We start from the raw sequence: 23,235 nt of genomic DNA, 5'->3' as shown, positions 1-23,235 counted from the left end.
ATAGAGAAACAGCTGAGAGAGAAGAAGAGATAGAAACCATGCTATAATCCTCCTTTGTTGTTTTGTCCAATGTAATAGATACAGGATGTACAACATTAAATGAAATTAGGGAGTGGTCAGGGGAAGCCTGTTCCATCCCCGCTGGAAGTAGGAAGCTGCAAAGTGAGACATCCTGGAGCCTGCTGCTAAGAAGCACTAGAAATGGGAGAGGACAGCTGTCACCATCCCAGACCAGAGCTTCCTGATCTGGGCACCGAGACGGCTCTCACTGAGCAGTGTCTGTCTTTGGTGGAGGAAGATGAACGAGGAAGTGACACCATGTCTAATGCCTAGTCACAGAGGGTGATTCCCTCGAGGGAGTGTGACTGGCTTGATCCAGTCCCAATCTCAAGGCAATCGTTGTTTTCTTTCAATCTCCTCCATCGCTCCACAGCCTGCCTGCAGGCCAAATTCTTTATAAGACACAAGTAGGGATGGAAATTAAGCAAGTGAACCTTTTTCTTTTGAAATAACTTGTGGTACACATTTTGGACTACAGCTAGTAAAATCAAAATGACGGCATACTAGCCCGCCTGGCCCGATATCAATGAGTTCTATTCCTGGACAAGGTACAGATTTGTTCTAGAAGCATTATGTCCTTAGAACATTATAGAATAATGGTCAGCGCTTCCATATCCTTACAAGCCACCTCCAACAGTTGGTGCATAAGGCCATGAAGATAAGCAACATAACCCATTGTAATATACCACATCATCACCCACCACATTAGGTTCTTCGGATGCATTCAATCCACCCAGTATATAAGAGACCGTATATCACAGGTTTGACATCACATCACTTCAACTGCTTGAATTGCATTGGTTACTACCAAATGCAATAAGATATCTCAGGGGTTCGAGGCAGCCAATTTACCACAGGCAAAGCATGGTGTCCAGGCACTCCATGAAGCATTGTGCATAAGAAGTGCTCTTAGCTGTAGTTTACTGGCCAACTCCCAAGTTGCCTTATTGCTAATTCATACAGCTGTGTATGCTTAGTTGGCAAGAACATCCTATTCCCTCCCTGTGTTAAAATGTTGTGTGGTAGAACGGAGCTACGACGAAGCAGGCATAACATACCAAAACCTGAGGATCTTCAATCTCACCATCCGTGCACATTACTTAAAAATACAATTAGTTACACAACATGAACAAACCTGCTTTAAATAAACTTTTCCTGGCATATACTGTTTCTTGTATATACTGGAGATGGCTTCCAAGGAAATACATACTTTCAGATTCATCATTAGTTCTGTTCATTTAAAAAATCTAAGACATCAGTAAAGAATTCATTTTTAATACTAAAAACTATTTTAAGAAAATATGGTACAACACTGTTCAGATGCATGAAAACAGGAATGTTGAAAACTGTACACAAAAACTCATTGAGATACAGTGCCATCTGGTGGTTGTAAAGAGAAGTGTCAAGTGTTCTTCCCTCATTAGTGAAGTGTGACATCTCAATCCTTGACTTTTCCATACTTTAAAACAGTACACACACCCACATTCATTTATAGTCAATGGAACCATCTGCTTGCTTTACATCCAAGAAGGCACACTTTCCAAGCAAAAAAAATCATCCGAAAAGTAAAACATTCGACTTAAAGAAAAATGTTGACATATCGCAATTAACACAGACATCACGTTTACGTATATCCATTGAACATCAAAAATGTTGTATTAAACATACCGAGAAGGGGTCTTAAATCATCGGGATAGGAATTAGGGCCAATCATTCTATCAAACTAAAGGAGTGAGTATTCAAACCGGCTCACGAATCATTGGGCAATCCGAACAACTTCACGGTGCCCGCCTCTCGGTTGCTGTCGTATTTCCCTTCCTTGTCGTCGCAGGCGTATGCCAACAGAGGCCTCTTGGGATGCCAGGCCACCGTAAAAGTAGGGGACTCGCACTGGACCTCCCACAGCTTCTCTCCTGCAAAACAGACCAAAGGAAAAAGATGGAAGAGGGAGGACAGATTAGCTGACATTAATGACCATTTTATTCTGGCCAAAGACCATCTGGCGTTGCAGCATAAGGTTCCTTTGGCTTTGCGCAGAGCCAAGGGGATTTTTGTTTCTCCTTGTTCGCGCTGCTTTACGTGTTCTCAGAAAATGGGAGAGTGGGTCTGCACTCATGTCACACAGGGATTACTTCATTTTCAGATTTCTTGAAAAAAAAAATTTAATACTTCCGGGTGTGTATAAAAATGTTTTGGAGGTATGGAGGTATTGATGTACAGTGAATGGGTAAGTTTGTCCAAACTTTTGACTGGTACTGTATCAGCAATTATACGCCAATCAATTATACACCATTATGACTACCTGCCTAAGTGTAGGTCCCTCTTTTGCCGCCAAAACAGCCCTTAACCGTCAAAGGTGTGCTGTGATATCTGGCACCAAGACATTACTAGCAGATCCTTCAAGTCCAGTAAGTTGCGAGGTGGGGCCTCCATGGATCAGACCGGTTTGTCCTGCACATCCCACAGATGCTCGACTGGATTGAGATCTGGGGAATTTGGAGGCCAAGTCAACACCTTGAACTTGTTGTTGTCTTCTTCAAACCATTCCTGAACCATTTTCGTTGTGCGGCAGGGTGCATTATCCTGCTGAAAGAGGCCAATGCCATCAGGGAATACCGTTGCCATGAAAGGGTGCACATGGTCTCCAACAATGCTTAGGTAGGTGGTACATGTCAAAGTACCAACCACATGAATAGTAGGACCCAAGGCTTCCCAGCAGAACATTGCCCAAAGCATGACACTGCCTCCGCTGGCTTGCCTTCTTCCCATAGTCCATCTTGGTGCCATGTGTTCTCAAAGTAAGTGACAAACACAAACACAGCCATCCATTCATTAGACCAGGCCACCTTCTTCCATTGGTCCTTGGTCCAGTTCTGATGCTCACGTGCCCATTGTAGGTGCTTTTGACAGTGAACAGGGGTCAGCATGGGCACCCTGACTGGTCTGTGTCTACGCAGCCCCATAGGCAACAAGCTGCAACGCACAGTGTGTTCAAACACCTTTCTATCAGTAGCAGCATTACCTTTTTCAGCAATCTTAGCTACAGTAGCTCATCTGTTGGATCGGACCACATGGGCCAGCCTTCGCTCCCCACATGCATCAGTGAGCCTTGGCCGCCCATGACCCTGTCACCGGTTCATCGCTTTTCCTTCCTTGGACCACTTTTGAAGGTACATACCACAGCAGACCGGGAACACCCCACAAGGGCTGCAGTTTTGGAGATGCTCTGACCCAGTCATCTAGCCATCACAATTTGGCCCTTTTTAAAGTTGCTCAGATCCTTGCCCATTTTTCCTGCTTCTAACACATCAACTTTGAGGACAGAATGTTCACTTGCTGCCTAATATATCCCACCCACTGACAGGTGCCATGATAACGAGATTATCAGAGTTATTCACTTTACCGGTCACTGGTCATAATGTTATGGCTGATCAGTGTAGATGGCAAATACAGTTGTGCTCAATGTCGACAACCTTTGAGTCCTTAAACATCTGCATATGACTTTCTACAACTAACCAGTTTCCACCTCGGCGATGTCTATGAAGTGATCCTCAGAGGCTGAAGCAAGCATCTTGCCATCATGGCTGAAACTCAATGTCCTCACTGGCCAGTCCAACCTGTAAATCATCCAGAAGACTAAATCAGACTCAATTTCCGCTAACACAAGCCAGGCTACTTGAAGGAGACAATAGGGAATAGTAACAGAGCTGTCCTGATTCACAGTATTTTTTATTTTTTTTAAACGTACACTCACCTGGAGAAACAGCGAACACACACCAGTTCCTCAACCGTCCACAGACTAACCAGCGCGTCTGCACTCCCTGTGGCAAAGTACTTCCCCGTAGGGTCGAACTTGATACAGATGCAGTTGGAAGGATGGGCGTTAATTGACTGGATGGGCTTCAGCTCAGGATAACTGAAAACAAAAAAAGGTTGAAGTCAGGAAGCTATAATTTATCACTAGATCACTAGAGGTTATATTCAGTCATGTTCTGTATCTTAGAACACGCGTTCTTGTTCGGACAGGGTCATATTTGTCTGGTTTCACCAGACAAAAGGGATTTGGAAAATATTCTGGAGCCATAATGGCATTAGGAGAAACCTGAAGCATCTGGTTATTTGAAAACAGAGGGGAGGATGAGGCACGATTCTGGTTTCAAAAAGGTTTGCTCTGCTTTTTCATCCGTATTGTGATTACACAACCTGGGACTGTGAACGCTTGAAGTTTTACCTCAAGATATTGATGCACCCATTGCCATTGGTCAGGAAGAACATGTCATTGTCATTGTTCCAGGAGATTTCGTTGACTTCAAATTTGAACTGCTCCTCCGCTCGTGACCGATGGGATTTCACGTCGATAAACGTAACCACGTCATCCTTGTTTCCGACAGCTATTGTCTGGCCGTCGGGACTCCAACAGATATTGATGTTTTCCCCTGCAAATACAATCAGACTGGTCAAGCGGCCTCGTCACCAGAGATTAGAATGAACACAAAGTAACATTACAGATGGCTACAAATGCCACTAGAACTGTGAATTTAGAGCTTTGCACATAAGCCAAAACGACAAGCCTTGAGCTCAGGGTTTGACCCAGCAGTATGAGACCGCAGCGTACCTTTGGTGTTGACGGTAGCCGTGCACTTGGTTGTTCTGACGTCCCAGATGCGTATGGTCTTGTCCCCTGAAGCAGTGACGAACACATCTGGATTGGTCGGATGCCAACATAGCTGGTCAACGCTGTCTGAATGGCCTCTGTAATTGTTCTCCTTAACCTTGAATGGGAAGGTAAAGTAAAAACAGTAAGCAATGTAGGTTGACAATACAGCTAGCAATCTGGAATTGATGTAAGAAGGCAGTGGCTAGCACAGCGGCTGGTGTTGGCCGGTAGCTGAAAGGTTGCCGCGTCAAATCACGCCTTAGCCAAAAATGTTGGGAGATATGTTTTTGTGGCATTGACAACCCACTTAACCCTGATTGTTTCTGCAAGTTAGTCTGTATAAGAACGGCTACTAAATTAAAATGTTTAAGTAACCACAAAGATACAGGACATGTTTTCGGTTCCACAAACGAAATAAGGGAGCACATTTCCCTTTTACTCTCCTGGGGCATTGGATTAAAGCTGTAGATCAGATGGAGAAGTGCCTCATAATGACACTCGACTCACTTTAACAGTAACGTCGGGAATTTACGTTGCAAAACGTTTCCTATAGCAGAACTGAGAAATTAGGAGACCTGAGTATTTCAAATTAAAACTGTTTGATTAAACGTTTAGCAACTAAAACGTTTTGTTTAGATTAATAATGAATACACTTCTGGATTAGTCTCCCTTCGAGAGCATGAACTTTGCTTTGAATACAAAGACTCAAGCCAGAAGAATGTAGGTACTAGTATGCTACTGGCAGGACAATAATTCGCTCATACAGTTTCGCAATTAATGTATCTGCTAGACCTCAAACTAAAGACAGGACGTGTAGTTAGCTTTACACTACTACCAGCATGCGTGTTTCATTCATTATGATCATGTCAGATAGCATCGATAGAAATGCTAACTGGCTAGCGACTTACCAAACGGTCCTTTTCTAAGACAAATACGCTTGCTGTTTTATCAAACGATCCAGAAGCCAACCTCCGACCGTCGCAACTCCATGCTACTGAATGTACTTTAGCGCTATGCGCAGGGAATTCTCTGCTTTTGTTGTTATTTCTAAAATTCTCCTGCATCTCTTGATAATATTTGGACGCCATATTGGAATATACCACTACTTAATGTCACCACAGGGGTGTTTGAATTGGCTATCATACTATAATTTATTTTTGGATTATCATGGATCTTTCGTAGATGATAAAGGACTATGTCATCATTGTAATAATAATTATAATGTATGGGTTTGCATTAACAGTAAAAATTACATTTACTTTAGCAAACATAAAATGGGCGTGGAAGTGAACTAGTCCATTTATAGGGCGTCTAAATTTATCGATTTTCGTCTCTTTACAATTTGGCTACATTTTTAACAAGTTGTTTTTTATCAAGGTCGTCTCATATTAGGTTTGAGAAAATATTATAAATATGACATATAAATACGGAGACATACAGATAACACCGCAAGTCCGGCCGTTTGAAAGTTTAATTTTATTGCATCCAATTGATGCTGAATGAACATCAATGTCAATGTAAAAAAAATAATAATAACATCACACTCCACTTTCAGATCCAACACACACAATATCAAGATTCACAAAAGAACAGGCATATTATTTCCTTTCTGATGAACTGCTTGCCTGATACATAAAAATGAAGTTAAGAAATTTGTGATAGGGTTAAGATTTAGGCATGGTAAATCATTGCATCTGGAAAACACGATTTCCTTTAAGTGTTGGTGAAAGAAGGCTTCATAGAATGTACTTACAATAGAGTATGGGCTCATTTGGTGGACACAGATTAAGCCTAGCCAAGAACAAAAAAATCAAGCTCCAAGGGACTAGGCCTAAACTTGGTCATCAAAACCCGCCCTATATGTTCTAGTTGCAGTTTTCTATTTTTTAAATAAACATTTGAAAAGGTTTTGATGGTTGTGAAAGAAAATGTCATACATTTTTTCTAAGATGAAGTTGCTGTATCAAGTTTGCATACTCATTAATCCAGTTATTATAGCCCATTAAATACCTGGAAAGCAAAATTCAGGAATGCACAGAATAAAATCAGGTTAGAGAGGCAAGGTAACAATGAGCATCCCAGCATATACGAACAAAGCATCAGCTACAGCTTGGGGAATGCCGTAGGTGGAAGACGTACAAATGTTGTGCCATTGCAAGATGTCAATATATGATGTTTTTCCCTTTAAATACAATTTAGGATAGTCAAGAGGCAAGTGTGTCTAATACGAGGTAGACTGAGTACACAAGCACCTCATTTCTCAAGGATGGTAGGCTATTTTGATTGAAACGTGCATGGCTTTCATTTGCATCCCTATGCAGTAGTTGCATTGATTACACATTCAAGATGGATAATCCTCAAACTGAAACACAGAGTTCCAGTTGGAAATAGCTAAAGTGCCTTTTAAATGTGGAATAGCTGTATTCTATTTGGTTAAGATGACTTAGATCACAACCATTGATCTTTATTGATGCTTAATGCTTCTACTGCATGAAGTAAGCTGTGACTTTATTAAAGGTTACGCTAGGCTAGTGTCTTAAGATTCAGGAAGTATTAGGAAGTAAGCAGAACTAGCAAAACAGGAGTTTGTTCTATTAAAACTACCAATAAATTCAAATTCTTGCCCACTATCATAAGGTGACAAAGAATAGAAAAAAAATAAGGAGGCTAAAACAGTGCATTCCTTCAAGACGAATACACAAAGACACACATACTGAGGGATCGTTTGTGTATAAAATAAAATGACCTAAAGCTTTTTATTATTAAGTGTCTGTAACAGATGAAAATAAATCAATTTCTGTGCAAATTGTGCAGCGTCCCTCAGCCTGCCTTCCTCCCAGCCAGGGTCCACCTTCAACACTCGGCGTCCACGTTCTCATTCCCGTTGAGTGGGTTGGGCCCCGCGGAAAGCCTCGGTGAGAGAGTGGTGTGCATGTCCGACTCCAGGCCCAGGCTTGGGAAGGCGTGACCGATCCCATTGGACTGTGGGGCACATTTCTCAGGGTCCTGCCTCTCTGGCTCCTCTGCACTGTTGAAACACACGGGTGCAACAAAGCCCCGGCATCAGAAACCCCTGGACGCCTTTCTTTTTGACATGCAGCGTTTTTTAGTTTTTGACAAGCAACAAAGACATGCAAAAAAAAAAAAAAGTGGTGGAAAGTTGTTGAGTTATGTCTGAAAAGGAAATCCCCTTTCTTGATGTTGTATTCACAAATGTGCCCACCATACATGGGCCAATTTAGATGAAATCACTTACATGATTTCAGTCTTATTAATAGATCTGCACCCTTACAGGGAGGCCAAACAGTTACTAGGAGTAGGTTTTCTTATCTCTGTGGTAGAAGTTGGGTCCCTGCGTGAAACATTTAATCAGTCTTTTTTATGTTAACTCCTGGATGGTAAAGTGTTAACCAGAGAATACAATCCCATGAGGGCTTAACAATTATTACCTGATCAAGCATCCATTGGTGACCGGAGCCTCAAAATAGGCCTCTTTCTCGGACAAAGAAGTACGGGACCTCCTGTTCTGCCAGGACTCTGTTTTTGGGTCCTGGCCAGAGTCAGATCTACGCCTGGCTGCGACGGCCGGGCCAGGGCCCCTTCCGCTTGGGGAGGCTGGATCTCTAACGAGCCCGGTCGGCCCATCTGGCTCCTTGCCTGAGCTGTCCGAGCTATGGCTGCCCTGACTGTGTCTCCCGTTCAGGCTGTCGGAGGAGGAGACTTTGCTCATTTGGCCGTCCCTTCTCTCATCTGAAGGGAACGAGACAGAGAGAGAGGACACTGGGGTCACGCGCTGCGACCCTCATCGATCGCCATTGTGCACTCTTCACCGCACGCTCATGTAACACTTAACTGGAAACTCACAATTGAAACGGTGCTACGAGGTTTTACACAACATACATATGTCTGAACCTTTGGTACACTGTTGTCACTGGACAAACACTAAAGATAACACGTTGTTGGCCTTCGTAGGACTGGATGCAAACGCTGCAGTGTACTGGTTAGCTGTAGATGCATCACATTCATGAATGACGGGCTACTTAACTGAGTTACATCATACATCATGCATCATGCATTCCCTGGTGTGAATTCATTCCACCAAGTTTAGATTTAGTCGCAAAACATTCTGTGAAACAGATTTTCCATTGGTGAATGGATATTTTGTTCGGCATAATGAATATGCCTCTGGCATTTCATCGATTAGCGTATGTGCATCTTGCAAGGGTGTATTGTGCCCTCTAGTGGAGGATTTCTAGAACTGTCAAGGCTATAATGGGATGTATCTGTTTTCCAGCAGGCCATTTCAATAGTCAATATGCAAAACAGAAGTAGGACAAAGTCAAATAAACAAATATATGGTGTTGTTACCTCCTTCTCCAGGGTCGCAGGCCTGTTGGCGCCTCCTCCTGAGGATCACCTCCAGCTCACTGCTGACAGGGCTCTTCCCTGGGGGGGACGGTGCCGACTCCTGAGACCCCCGACTGGGACTCTTCTTCACTGTCTCCTAGTGAGGAGAAGAGGAATGAGGAGTAGAAGATGATTTGGAGCAGTACAGGAGAAGACAGAAGAGGTTGACAAAAACACAAAAACAAACAAAAATAAAATGTTAACCTTGAATTGTGATTGGCTGACATCCGGGGTATATGACACCAAATAACACTCAGCAGTTTGCCATTTACAAGAAGAAAAAAAGCCTTACATCTACCATGTCATATAGGTAGATATTTTTATTGCTGTAGATCTGAAAAGAAGGTATTACCAGAATGCCTTTAAGTTCCTCCATCGCACTCTCCTGAGGAGGTTTTTCTTCAGTTACTACAGGTTGCTAGGCGTTAGGAGAATATGTTGTTAACACACATCATAATAAACAGGACATTTCCCACACTGTGCGCGCACGCACACACACACACACAGGGCCTGGCAGCTGGTGTGAGCTAACATTTCTCATATAGCTGGTCCCTATTAAGACAATAAAAGAAAAGCTGGGGGCAAATTTACTGATTCACTTTCCACCCAGTCACTCTGAGCCAGCAAGTTGTCATGGTGTTTGGGTCAATCAATGTAAAGTAAATCAAATCAAAGCACCCTGTATGTAGCCTCTGGCGGTCCACACAGTGGGCTAATCCGTGGACAATTACACTAGGCGGAAGAGCTGTCATCTAAAGTCAAATTCCAGACCGGTTTTAGTAACAGATTAAGAAAAGCATTACAACCCATTCCACTCTAAGACCATGTGACATTATCCCAGTGATGTGACGGGTAGAGCGTCTTTAAGATCCAGCAGAAGTCACTGTCACAATATTAACATGAACTTCAATATACTCACTTTTACGGCCACTCGCTTTGGGAAGTCCATTGACGATGAAAGATGAGGGAGGAGACCAAAGAAATGAATCAGTGTGAGGAAATTCAGTACACTCAGTATTTCCACAATGTTGACAAGACAACGAACTAAAACATGAACCTTTGGCCATACCTTAGTGTCTCCTCCCTTGACAGGCCTGAGAACCACCCCGTGTTTGATCCTCTCCATCATCTCATTCACTGCCTTCACTTTGACATCATCTGCACCTCCTTCTGCACCTCCTTCTACAGGGCCAGGAGGAAACCACAGATTGTAACCGATGCACATATTCTAAGCCGAATGTCCAACATTTGACAAGTCTACAGTAGATGTTGCACATCATTAAAGAGGGTCAATATTCTCCATCATTCTAAAGTACATTCTGTACCCATATCTAAAATCAGGTGTTTTATAAGATTTACCAGGAGCTTGTTCCAACTTCGGGGGTCCCCCCTTTGAACCCTTGGATGATTTCCTCATGATTGCAATCAGCGAACTATTGAACGAGAAAACCAAGTTGAACAGAGAACGGTTGGACAGATTGGCTGTGGAGGCTGTTACGCCAGGCCACACACAACACGACCGCAGACTGCAGGCTCACCTGAGGGGGTTGCATCGTGATGGGGGAGGGGGCGGAGGCGGCGGAGGTGGTGGGGGAGGTGGCGGAGGAGGCTGCGGTACAGGGGCGGGGGGAGGAGCGACCGCCGGTTCAGGGCCTGGCGGGGGCTTGGCGCTCTTCTGGACCTGCAGTAACTCTTGAACTAAACGTGGAAAAGACAGGTTTGTTCCACGAGTCCTGGGTTTCTTGACAGAACACAAACATCCCCACTCACCCAACCCAAAGACACATTCAATTACCTAATAGTACTTTACTCTGCGCTCACATTCTTTATTCACAGTACGACTTTCATCAGTACCTTAATACTGGCCTTCCTTCTAAAACAATAGTATTTACTTGTATTTACTCAATTGTTGTAATGCTGTTCAACTGACTGGAAGGAATCGGAAAGAAAGCATGTCTGAGTGGTCCAAACCCCAGCCAAATTGAAACAAAACAAGGCTATCATTTATTCTACTCATATTGCTGGGAAAGCAATTGATCCCCCAAAACGTTTAGGAATAAAACCCAGAGTTACATCCAGAGGGATGACATCGACACCCTGCCCTATGTGCTCCTTACCCTTGACCTCTAGGCTGCCGTTCTTCTTCTCCATTTCCTGCAGTCTGGCCTCGGCCTCCCTCTTCTCCTCATCCAACAGTTCCAGCTGGCTCTGCAGCTCTGCTATCTGTTTTCCCAGAGCACACTCCCGCAGCTGGGCCTCCAGAGCCTTCTCCTAGAGGCAGACGGATGAGGACCACCAGAGACTTGGATCAAGATCGGCTCCATCGCGCGTTGGGCCGCGCGGGATCACTGACCCGCAGGTGACCCCCGCTATAAACAATAGCACTTTGTGTGATTTGAATAAGCCAGTTCTGCGTCGCTGAAATGTTTCAGTCTAAAAAATACCTTTAGAGATGTTAATTTCAAGCACCAGGAGATTTAGTTGACGCAACACAGAGGTGTGTGTGTAAATTTTTCCTCGGACCATGAGTGGCGAAACGTGTTGTAGCTGGCTAAGCCTCGGGATTCAACAAACGTATCGATTTCACTCAAGCTTTGTTCTGCGGTGCCCTCCCTGGATTTGGACACCATTCTCTACAATCCCCCTCCCCACCGCTGCTAATGTCTGGCTCCTATCTGCAAGGATGGGACTTTTATTGGGTACACAAAAAACATAGGCTCAGCAGTTTGTCAGGGAGTGTGGAGTACCCATACAGAAATCTAATGTATGGACATACACATTAAAAGACTTTAAAATGCATTATCATATTTTAATTACATATTTCAATGTGACATATGAAAACGTCCAGTTCTTTTTGACATATATGTACATATAGGTGGATGTGTAGATCAAACCAAATATATAAGTTACATACATATATTGCCATATATTACATTTCCGTATGGGTGGTGGGGGAGGGGATCAGCTGGTCCACATGGGGTCCAAAAAAACTCAGTGACTGAAGCTGGATCTGTCAAACGTTGGTCTGTAATGTAGCCAGATGTCTGTCCATCAGACAGCAAGATGGTAGCTTATAATCATTTTCTAACTGTCAGGACAAACCGACCTCTGCCAGATTGGCTGCTTTAACACCGTCACACCCTCTGTTGTGGCTACTGGGGGTGGAGATCTGAGGGCTGATGAATCAGCACACTTGGTCCCAACTGGATCCCAGGAACATTATCCAGGGTCAATAACAAATGGGATACAACCTCAAACATTCAACCCTTTGCTGAACTCTAGGACATGTTAGGCTGTGGTTCTCCCTAGAGTAGTAGTTCAGTGAGGAGAATGAAACCTAACCCTGGCCTTAGCCACTAAGCGACCACCTACTTAATTAAAGGAAGTAGATAAGACGGCCAGCTGTTAGGAGATTGATGCGATTTGACGGGTAACTTCAGTAGACCAGAACCGGCTGTGAGTCAGACTGGTAGACAAGGGCCCACCGTTAGCCAATTCTGCCTGAAGTGACTGTGGCTACCGTGGCAACGGTAACCCTGAGAATGTGGTCAGACTGTAGATGCTGGATCCAAACCTACATGTCTGACGGAGGGACCGACCTTCTGCTGATGCTGCAGCCTCTCCTGCTCCAGTGTCTTGGTAACATCAGCCAGATCCTCCAGAGCCTTGAGGAGCTGAAGGCTGGGCTCTGCGTTCTGCAGGAGGATCATGCTCTGTCTGTTGGCCTCCTTCTGCTTCACCAACATCTGCAGGAGGTGGAGAGAATGAAGGAAGGAAGGAGGGAGGGAGGAAAGGAAAAACAATAAATCACCCAGGCTCTTCAGATATTTAAAAATGTAACTGTAACAGTGGCTATTATTGAGCAGGTCTTGCATTTAACTAAACTGCTTTCAAGAACCACAGCCCCGATTCCCAGGTGGACCTCCTCTCATTTACTAGCACAGACCTATAAACATAACAGTTACATTCAAATCCACTACCGCGGCTCCTCAAGCATACCACGTGTGAACCTCAAAGCAGCTCTTAGTTTGTGCTGCTCTTACCCCAGACTAGTTCTAAACCTGGAGGCTTTCTTCTATTCAGGTCAGTAAACATGCGCTCCTAAAAATACACATGCGCCATTCTTCAATGCACTCATTCATACCTAAATGACTTAGCAGTGGAACATAGATCAATGTATATCCAAGAGTAAAAGTAAACCGTTCCCGTTTTAAGGAACTAGTAAAATAATGATGCCCTCAGAGGACATTTGGAGATGTTGTCGGCCAAAACGATGAGAAAAGCGAGCGCGGATAATGAATGCGCTGCGTTAGCCTTTAGTCGCTGGCACACGGTCTGGCCCTGGGATCTCGGTGGGAGGCTTGCCCCGCCTACCTCATGTGCATAGGTCTCTGCCTTCTCCCTCAGGTCCTGCTGCAACTCCAGCTGCTCCTTCATCCCCTCAAACTCAGTGGTGGCCATCACAGACACTGAGGAGAGAGGGGAGGGATGAAGCGAGAGAAGACAGGGAGAGGGAGATCGAGAGAGATAGAGAGAGGGGAGGGAGTGAAATGGGGGGGGGGGGGGGGGGGCAGGGAATTTATGCATAGCCTCGCTGAAGCGCAGCAGGCACTCGGGGAGATCGGGTCTAATTGAATTATCCCCCACCTAAAGCTCTAACCCTTTTCACAGACAGAACCACTGTAATACTTTAAATCTCAGCGTGGGATCGAGGGGAGGGGGCATCCCGAACCCTAGCCCACTCTACTCCGCCATTCAGCCTCCTACAACTCCTTAGGGTACTGGGGTGAATCTGCAGCGGAATGCCCTCGGAGGCCGATCAAGAACGCTGAGTTCATGTGAACGTGTTGTGCAGTGGCTTGGATTGGTGGAGGCGTTCGGTCCTCACAGGAAGATAGCCAGAGGATGAGCTAAGTAACTAGACACGCCCGCCCACTGACCATTACCTCATAGACAGATGACAGGGGTATTAGCTCTGGTGCCCGGCTTTTACAGACTTCTACAAATCAATTACAATAGAAGCACATTGTTTCTCCACACACTACAGGCTCTCCCTGAGACTCTGCATAACATATGTCCACATCCATACGCCAGCTCATAGGAGCCACAGCCCAGGAACTTGCCTATTGTCTGATGAAAAACTTTATCTACAAAACCAGACACTTTTCAGGAAATCATGACTGTATTTTCCCTATTGACTAAATATATACTCTTCTGAATACGTTGCCTACGTACAAAGGTCATCAAAAGGTTTTACTACATTCAGGGGTGTGTCTGCTTTCGATTTATGTCAAAAAGGATTTTCATCAGACAGCAACGCTTGTGTAAATATAGGCTCTGTGGGCTGGCTGGCTGTAATCTTGCTCACCTCGGTTGAAACGCTTTATGGTCTTGTTCTGCTGATCGATGGTTTTGTGAAGCTCCTTGATTTCAGCCTGCTCCTTCTCCGCCTACAAGAAAACATTCCCAAAGGATCACGAAAAACTTGGGAAACATATATTCGCAATTAAGTTCTATGGTGCTCAAGCAGGATTTAGAATAGAGCCTTTCAAACCACGTCTGAATCCAGATATTCAGCTCTCCTGCTTAATTCCATTAACTCAGACATTCTCTCCATCACTCAGACCCCCTTCCCAGAAACAGACAGCCAGAGACCTCGGTCTTTACCCGAGTACCTCGGACCGTCACAAGGAGGACAGATATTGATAGTTTCCCAGGCCGGGTATACTGGAACTCACCAGGACAGTTAGCTCCTCAATCTGTCTCCGCTGCTCCTGGAACTGACAGGCGAACTGTTTCTTCTCCTCCAGCAGACCACTCACTGTCTCCTGCAGCTCTGGAGGGGAACAAATAGGTTCCTGCGTGACACAACGCAACGGCTTACCGGTGACAGCGCTGATACATCATATTCCAAATGTCAGCTCTACGACGTTCAATGATGTTCCCATCAAAGACAATACTGAGTAGAAGAAAGGACGACTACAATGATCATCCGAACATACAGGCACAATATAATTTCATTGCAGAGAGTCTGTAGCCTGTCACAGCAAATGAAGGGGAGCCAATTTAGCTATAGACTTCTGCTGGTATTGGCTGGTTAGGGATGAGGTCCTGTGTCTGTGAGTATATATGGGTCTCATGGTGATAACGACCTTTAACCTGCTGCCGGTGTTGGTCGGTTAGGGATGATGTTGTGTGTCTGTGTGCATGTACTGGTCTGACAGTGACAGCGACCTTTGACCTGCTGTTGGTATTGGCTGTAGGGGTCAGGGCTGGTGTCCTGGGCGTCCGGCTCCTCCTCCAGAGGGATGCAGTCCGTGATGCTTGGCAGAAGGTCATCCAGACACGGTCGGGACGACAGACTCAGGTACTTCAGCTTCCTGTTCTCACTGTTCAACTAGGAACACCAGCAACATACTGAGTTACGTGAAGAAGCCGTGTTCATGTTACAGTACGACGACACAGTGCGCGCTAATTATAATTGCATGTGTATACAGTATACGTCCATCTGAAGCTACTAAATCATTTCTGTCACCTTTGTGGCCAGAGCCTCTGCATTTTCTCTGCAAGACTTTTCTATTTCCAGCTGCGTCTGCAGTACGCTCACCTCCTCGATCACCATCTGGGAAACTGCAGTGGAACAGAATACATTATTACCTCTTTTCTTAAATTACAGCTGGTGTTTGATAAAATGTGTAATTTTGCTCATTTACATTTCAGTCATTTAGCAGACACTCTCTCCCAGAGCAATTCACAGGAGCGATTCGCATCGGGTGCCATACTCAGGGGCACAACAACAGATTTAGATTTGATTTTTTACCTTATCGATTCAGAGATTAGACCCAGCAACCTTTGTTTTCCTGGCCCAAGGCATTTGACCATTAGGCTATCTGCCATCCATGTTCGAATAGATGAATGAATTCATTAATTCATGGGGGCAACATGTCTATTGTGCAAGTGTATTTCTCCCTCTGTCTATGGAACTATACAATTTCACAGAACTTTAGCAGGGTCCATTTGACATATTCCTGTGGCCAGATCATGTTGCATTGATTCAAAAAGGCTTCGGCATCCCATTTCTTCTTTTTTTTTTTTTACTGTAGCCTATTAGCATTTCCTCTTTCTTCTAAATACTCTAAATTAACCAAAGTCATTATGGTCCCGTTATTTGAAATTCAAGCTTATACTGAATTTGTACCAGGAAACGAAGCCATAGTACTTAAAATATTTTCAGAAACAAATGACATTGCATGCTGGTATTGTATGGAAACACGGAGTAATCATTCTCCCATAAGCAGATCCTCATTGCACATGGTCACATACAACACCCCTATGGGCATAATGTGGTGTTACGATTAGTAAACATAACACTATTCACTACTGAAGTACTCCCTACACAATTTACAGTGTGTCTACTACAGTAACTCTAGCCTGCCAACTGACCCCTCGAGGGAGATTCTGGTTTCATATGTTTCATCGCGATGCCAATCCCACTAAGAGCACAATTTCCATATCCGCAAAACTCCCAACACCCTCCTCTTCAGCGTTCTACAAAAACACGGAGCGTTTATGTCCACCCGTGTTGTACAGCTGCGTTGCAAAAACACAGCATCTCGAACGACAAGAACGTCGATTGTTTTGTCTCAGTGCCTTATGAACCTGTATCGTGTCTCAGCCTATTGTGTGTTTCAAACAATGGCGTAGGTTTGCACTGCTGTCAAACCGTTTTTATGTACCTTTCAGTATACCAAAAAGGGTTTGACACTCATCCATGCTTGTCAAACCTCCATGGTTTGGATTGCTATCAAACCTTCAGTGAGAGGAAAAGACAAAATTACTTTTTGTAATAAAATTTGGAATCAGTGGAATCAACAACAACCTGTTCTCTAGTGGATTCTCTAGTGGACTGCTTGAGTAGTCAACTATTATGAAGGGAAAAGGGTGCCACTTTGGACAGTGTTCAGATTATACTAGTTTATCAAACTAGTATAGCAATATTAACATTAGAATAATTAACAAAATGAACACACTGTTAGTACAGGAAACTTTTTAAGATTGGATACCAAATTTGCCTATTTACAAGTACTGATAGCTTATCATAACCCCCCCCCCCCCCCCTAATTCTATGCCCCTGGTTTCAACCTTCATTTTCTTGGAAGCACCTGATTAACCACATTGTATGAGTCTGTGGGAAATTGGTGCAAGGGTTCTCTAGCGCAAGAGGCCAGAGATGGGGAAAAATAATTAAACCACAAGCTCAGGATGAGAGGCTGATTTCCACTGCTGTCCTAAGGTTAAACTAGCACTCCTGAGTTAGTGGATACAAAGGACAGTGGATATACACACAGATCTATCTAATGAGAAAGTGGAAAAGCAGAGCTGGAGGGCTGTGTCTGTCTGGTTGTAGAGATTCTAGGTCAGTAACTATTGTGCGTGTAGTGCTATGAGCTAAATGTTGCCCTGAAAAACCTGCTACGATTTTGTACAAGAGATGATAGTATTTTTGTGAAAGGTTCTTTAGTGATAAGCTCTCAGTGCTTGTAAATAGGCAAATTTGGTATCCAATCTTAAGTTTTAGTGTGTCCATTTTGTTAATAATTCTAATGTGAATATTGCTTTACTAGTTTGATAAAGTAGTATAATCTGAACACTGTCCAAAATGGCACCCTTTTCCCTACATAATAGTTGACTACTCAAGCAGTCCACTAGAGGGTGTTATTTGGGAGGCGGACAATGACTCAGGGTCAAAAGCATACACTAGACACTACTGTACAAGGAAGACTCATTTCTCGTTCCCCAAAGGCAACCAAGCTCTTACCTCTAGTGCTGTCAGAAGGGAGAGGAGCTAAGCTAGTCCAATAAGTAGTGACATTTTTGCAGAGTCATGAAAAGCACAGTATCAAAGCAGCGGGCTTAAGCCTGTTTAGTCAATGATGACAATGTTGCAGAAGTAGCGTTCCTTTTCAAATACCATCAACCAACATTTAGTTAAATAAATTACTATAGTCTGTACATTTCCAAGGTTTAGAATTACATCATAAGATGTATAGAAGGAATCATTATTTGAAAGGTTCTAACCTTCATATGACAGGCTGTTGTTGATTCCACTGACTGCCTTTTTTTTTTTTATTACAAAAAGTAATTTGTCTTTTCCTCTCACTGAAGGTTTGATAGCAATCCAAACCATGGAGGTTTGACAAGCATGGATGAGCGTCAAACCCTTTTTCATATACTGAAAGGTACATAAAAACGGTTTGACAGCAATCTATGCTTTGGCTTAGTTTGCCTAGTACTGTTTCCAAATGCTAATATTTGGGTATTTGAGGCACACATCCTATTGAGGTCCTGGTACCGATATAGACATTTCATGAACAAATCATCAGAAAGAATATGAAAATAATTTCAAAGCTCAACGAGGTCACTAGACTGCTTACACCAGGATAAGGACATCAATGTGTACTGGGTAATTTAATCGCACATCATCTTGAAAAATGTCCTAATTTTTTCTTTGTGTATACCACGCCTATAAAATATAAAGTAGCTGTCTGAGTGAAAGGCCACAACACAATAGGCACCATTCTTCAACATAGGGGCCGGCCATGTTTTTGGTAATGAATAATTCATAATTGAGGATGTTAATAATTCAGTGAAATAACATGACCTGGTGCCGTTGTGACTGTGGTTCTCAAGATTGTCTGTGAGAGATAAATGAATGATGATCACAGCAGGAGACAGGAGAGACAGAGACCCCTGATTATATTAAGCCCTGCAATAAAACATTGCGGTCACAAACTTGCCTTGTGCCCCAAGACGCTCCCAAGATTCCTTTGGTTGTCTAACAAACTACAGAAATTTCTCAAGAAACCTTTTTGTGTAATTATTAAGAACTATTCGGCTGACGTTCATCCAGGTAAACCAAATTGGCTACCTTTCACTTCAAAAGCTCTCTGTAAAGCTGTAACTGCTATGCATAATTGGTTCCTGCCTGGTTGACATGAGCAACACACATCTACATTTGTTCAAGAATACACAAACTGCTGAATTATTTGATGCCTCTTCAAAGGTAAACACTTCTTGTATGATGGAAAAAGGCAGTTACATTCAAGAACTTCAAAAGCTGGCATAGTAATGACTCTGTAGGTCTTTAGTGTGTGAACAATATACTGATGCAATGAAATAACCTATGACATATTCAGCCCCCCACTGATGGACTTAAGACGAGGAAGGACACAGGAGGATAACAGTGACAGACTGAACTATAACCCCCAAATAAGAATGGAGCTGTGAACGTTGTGTATTGAAGGATAATAGTCTTTCTTACCTCGCATAATGATATCCAGACAGCCTGTCTGTCAGCACTCCACCTTGTAATCCTGTTTCTACCCAAATCAATTGTTAATGGAGCTTCCGTCGTATTTCATTACCTGTAGCTAGGAATAATTAGGCAGCGGAGCCAAAACACAAATCCAGGAGTATAGTTGGCTGAGGCTCAGGGTAGTCATGGGAACTGTGATACTTCCTTCAACACACCTATTCAGGAGCCAGTCAGGGGCCTCGTCATCACCAGAGGGGTGTGAGTGGGTGGAGACAGAATTGGGCAGGGCTCATGCTAGCGAGCGTGCGGTGGGTGGCACGGAGCGAGACTTACCTCTTTTGATGTGTTTCAGTTGTCTTTCAGCTTCGTCTCTCTCCTCAGTCAATCTCTTGCACTGAGGAGCACGAAAGAATGGGGTCACAGGTGGGGTCATGTTCCACAAATATGATCATCACAGGTCACAAATGAGCCAACAAAAAGGTTGGCATGAACAAATCGCACAGGTTTAGCAGTTCAATTCTGAGTGTATTCAGGTGGCAATGTGGGCAGTCTATATTGGGTCATTAAGGCAGGATTGGCCCGTATTTTCCATCACATACCAAAATTCCATAACTAAAGCCACATTCTACAAGAGCCATCTGTGAGTTTTTGAAGGGCCTTTCTGCCAGAGATGTATTTCATCCGAAATATTGGCTTGATAATTGTTGAAGTATGTGGCCCACTTTCAACCTCTATCGAAAACATATTGAATACAAAAAAATGTAAAGGTTAAAATGACAGTTAATAAATGCTGTAATAAATGCTTTCTAATATAACGAACTTTTAAAACGTTAATGGAGTTCTATGCGACCCTGAATTTGAGGCCTATGTCATTCATTTATTCTGAATGCATATTGCATCCTTAAAGTTATTAGATAAGCTACAAAAACCAGTCGAAATTATGATCTGGTTTGTTTACTGATATTCAATTATTTATTTTGCTGCTGGCCCATATCCAACTGTGGAGACCGAAAGAATAAAGCTGCTAAAATCTCGCTGTCACTGCTTTTTCTTATCAAATGCAAGAACAGTGAGATTTTGGGAGGGGTCGCCGTCAGCCCTTTGATGTCTCGCACCATAGCCTTCCTAAACCGAAGCCGGCCGGCACAAACATTTGTAAAGAAAAATCTAAACGTGTACGCTTACCAATAACCATGACACGACCCTTAATTGAGGAAAATGGATTAAAACAAAACCATTGTATCCGAAGAACATCTTTTACCTGCACGTTCTGAGTATCCCTCGCTTCCTCCCCACATCCTTGCACCAGCCCTGATGATGAAGAGGGTAGCATTCTTCAACCCTGTCGATGTAAAATCTGTTCCAGTGCGTTAAATATAGAAAATAAATACACTAAGCTACTTTTACAACCAAACTTGCAAGACCGCGGGGTAGGCTACGCCTTAAAAAGAAATAGCATGTTATCTCTACATAGGATGGATAACACAGCTACTATTAAGGCGCAATGGATCCTTTCGCTGACAGCATAGCCTGGCCCAATTCCCCCCGCCTCCCACGTCTACTCCGGGTTTATTGCGCATGCATTCTCTCGTTCACATAATGCTGATGAGGATGAAAGCTCCACCCATACAGATTGACTATGGATTTCAATTAGGTTATAGGTTTAGTTCATTGTATTCACTGCTAAAAGCAAGCAAAATATAATAATAGGCTACATTCTCTCTGGAGATAGGAATGTATGATATTTTACTCGTAATGCCCTACAACACAGATTTGGTTAGAAGGCTTGTCGTGTTCTATGTAATTAGTATTTGAGTTTACTCAAAGGTTGCTAGTGGGATTCTGCAAGCAAGGAATATCAATTATTCTTGAGGAATAAATTCAGATGATTAATAAATGAGGACACGTTTTATTTAATCCACACAAAAAATCATATTAGTCAAGTGCAGCTGAAGAAAACATCTCATAAGACAATAACACAAATGACAGTTAATACAAAAACATTTTGAAAAAAGGGTAATTTCAAAGTTTTAGTGTCGCACAGCATGGCTTCCGTATACCTAGCAAACCTTCATTTATCCTATGGAATGAAGAGAATAGTTATTCTAAATTCACAATACACATTTTCATGTCAAGACATCCAGTGATCCTACTGTGGGGAAGAAGGTGACTATGAAACTAATTCAGAGCCACCAACACGGGCCTATCTATCCACGTCCTGTGTGAAAGCAGTGGGCGTCACTTGAAGAGGATTTCAAAAAGATTCCCACTGGTCTGAAAGCCAAAACCGAGGCGATCACCACTACATCTGCTTTGCATAGCCAGCGAATCCCTGACATTGAAAAGAACGTCTGAATACACTTCAGCTCGGGTCAATGCGTTGGGAGAAAAAGTGAGCTGATCTAGACAGACGAGAGGACGCGAAATCCATAGACCTGCAGGGCGGTTGCAGATGTAATAATCCAAGAGACAGGGTCTACCTGAATCATTGGAAACAAGCTCTCAATGCGTAACATTCCCCCACAGTCACTTTGTGGAGGTCCTGGGGAACAGTGCGTTTTCATCTCCTCAACACTTGGACTTAAGTGTGCCGTCGACCTGGGCCAAGAACCACTCAGAGACCAGCCCATTTATCCCCCGGTGTGTGGATGACCAGGTGTTGAAGCCGTGTGTCCACTCTATCGGAACCCATCACATTCATCCAATGGCAGGATGGACTTCGATATGGTGTCCTATGGCACATTTTTAAACCGCATAACCCTGGACCGGTCTACCCGAGAGCCGAGAATCACTGGCTTGACAACACCAGGCAGCAGAGTTTAGAATCTGGAGTTGGACAGCAAACTGATCAACGAGATATCCGTTATAGGTGTTTCTGTGTGTGCGCGTGTTAATGTGTTTTTGTCTGTAAAAAGACAAAACAACTTGGACACAAATCCTTTTTCTGTTTCTTTTCTTTCCATATGGAGGAAGTCCCCGGGCCTAAAATCAATTTGTCCTGCTATTCCAGCCAAACCTGCCACTCTGACCTGTGAGGCCAACAGCACATATGCTGAACCAGTTATCTACAGCTGGAAATGGGAGGAGGCGTGAGGTGGTTGGACAAACAGCAGATTGTCCCTAAGAGTTTAGAGTTCAAGAGCAATTTGAGGAATGTTACAGCAACATCAACCATCATGATCTGTTTCGTGAAGGTAACAAATCAGTATGTATATAGGTATGTGGCTTTTAGTTGAGATCTAATGGCTCAGTTGGCACTATAGTGACATATGTACTAGTATATTTTATATTGGTAAATGTTTATATGTGTAATTAATTCGGAATTTTTTTTGTCATACTTACAATGTCATACTTACAATGTTGGCACAATCCAAATGTGCCGGGGGTTACAGTTGCTTTAAAGTGAGGACTGCACAATTCTGGGAAATTGGAATAAATCACTTTGTTTTTGATCAATGCTGATTAGAGGATTCCAAATGTCCTGCTTATTATGTGCAGTATTGAAACTTATTTTTCAAATAGATTTCCTTCGAGTTAACTTTTCACTTCTTCTTCTAGTTTCTGCTCCGGGATCCACATACTTACTCTGCGTGTTGGTTTTAACAAGAGTAAAATGGGTACCGGAGCAAACACCTCCTGAGCAAACCTGTGTGTAAGCACACCACCCACATTTTACACATTATATATAGATGTCAATCAGAGTTGTATTGATGCCATCAGTCCTGGTTGTCTTTCAGGTTAATTTGTGTTCTTGCTTTTTACTCTACAACACTCTCAAAAATCTCTCTCTCTCTTC

General features: G+C 43.4%; 2 protein-coding genes across 4 annotated transcripts; both read right to left on the bottom strand.

Annotated features, from left to right (window-relative positions):
• Positions 1-1,315: 1,315 nt before the first annotated feature.
• Positions 1,316-5,844, bottom strand: thoc3 (THO complex 3). The gene is made up of 6 exons (XM_010904658.4): positions 5,626-5,844; positions 4,676-4,832; positions 4,292-4,496; positions 3,815-3,976; positions 3,577-3,677; positions 1,316-1,973 (listed from the first exon to the last, which is right to left on the bottom strand). The coding sequence occupies exons 1-6, from the start codon at positions 5,803-5,805 to the stop codon at positions 1,810-1,812; spliced, it is 969 nt and encodes a 322-aa protein (XP_010902960.1). The 5' UTR covers positions 5,806-5,844; the 3' UTR covers positions 1,316-1,809.
• A 330-nt stretch (positions 5,845-6,174) lies between these two features.
• shtn3 (shootin 3) lies at positions 6,175-21,073 on the bottom strand. Of its 3 annotated transcripts, none has more exons than XM_010904659.5 (17): positions 20,701-21,060; positions 19,773-19,833; positions 15,660-15,754; positions 15,359-15,521; positions 14,863-14,960; positions 14,493-14,574; positions 13,499-13,593; positions 12,724-12,870; positions 11,242-11,395; positions 10,663-10,822; positions 10,484-10,557; positions 10,194-10,306; positions 10,044-10,058; positions 9,477-9,542; positions 9,086-9,221; positions 8,167-8,467; positions 6,175-7,745 (listed from the first exon to the last, which is right to left on the bottom strand). In XM_010904659.5, exons 1-17 carry the CDS (start codon positions 20,770-20,772, stop codon positions 7,571-7,573), a joined length of 2,007 nt encoding a protein of 668 aa, XP_010902961.4. In that variant the 5' UTR covers positions 20,773-21,060; the 3' UTR covers positions 6,175-7,570. The 3 variants fall into 3 exon arrangements, with proteins under 3 accessions (XP_010902961.4, XP_034147641.1, XP_019901256.3); XM_020045697.3 differs by lacking the exon at positions 6,175-7,745 and adding an exon at positions 7,778-8,069 and having other exon boundaries at positions 20,701-21,073; XM_034291750.1 differs by lacking the exons at positions 19,773-19,833; positions 20,701-21,060 and adding an exon at positions 19,446-19,761.
• Positions 21,074-23,235: the final 2,162 nt, after the last annotated feature.

This window comes from Esox lucius, chromosome 4 (assembly GCF_011004845.1).
Source record: "Esox lucius isolate fEsoLuc1 chromosome 4, fEsoLuc1.pri, whole genome shotgun sequence".
NCBI lineage: Eukaryota > Metazoa > Chordata > Actinopteri > Esociformes > Esocidae > Esox > Esox lucius.
This window is presented reverse-complemented; position numbering and strand designations above follow the sequence as displayed.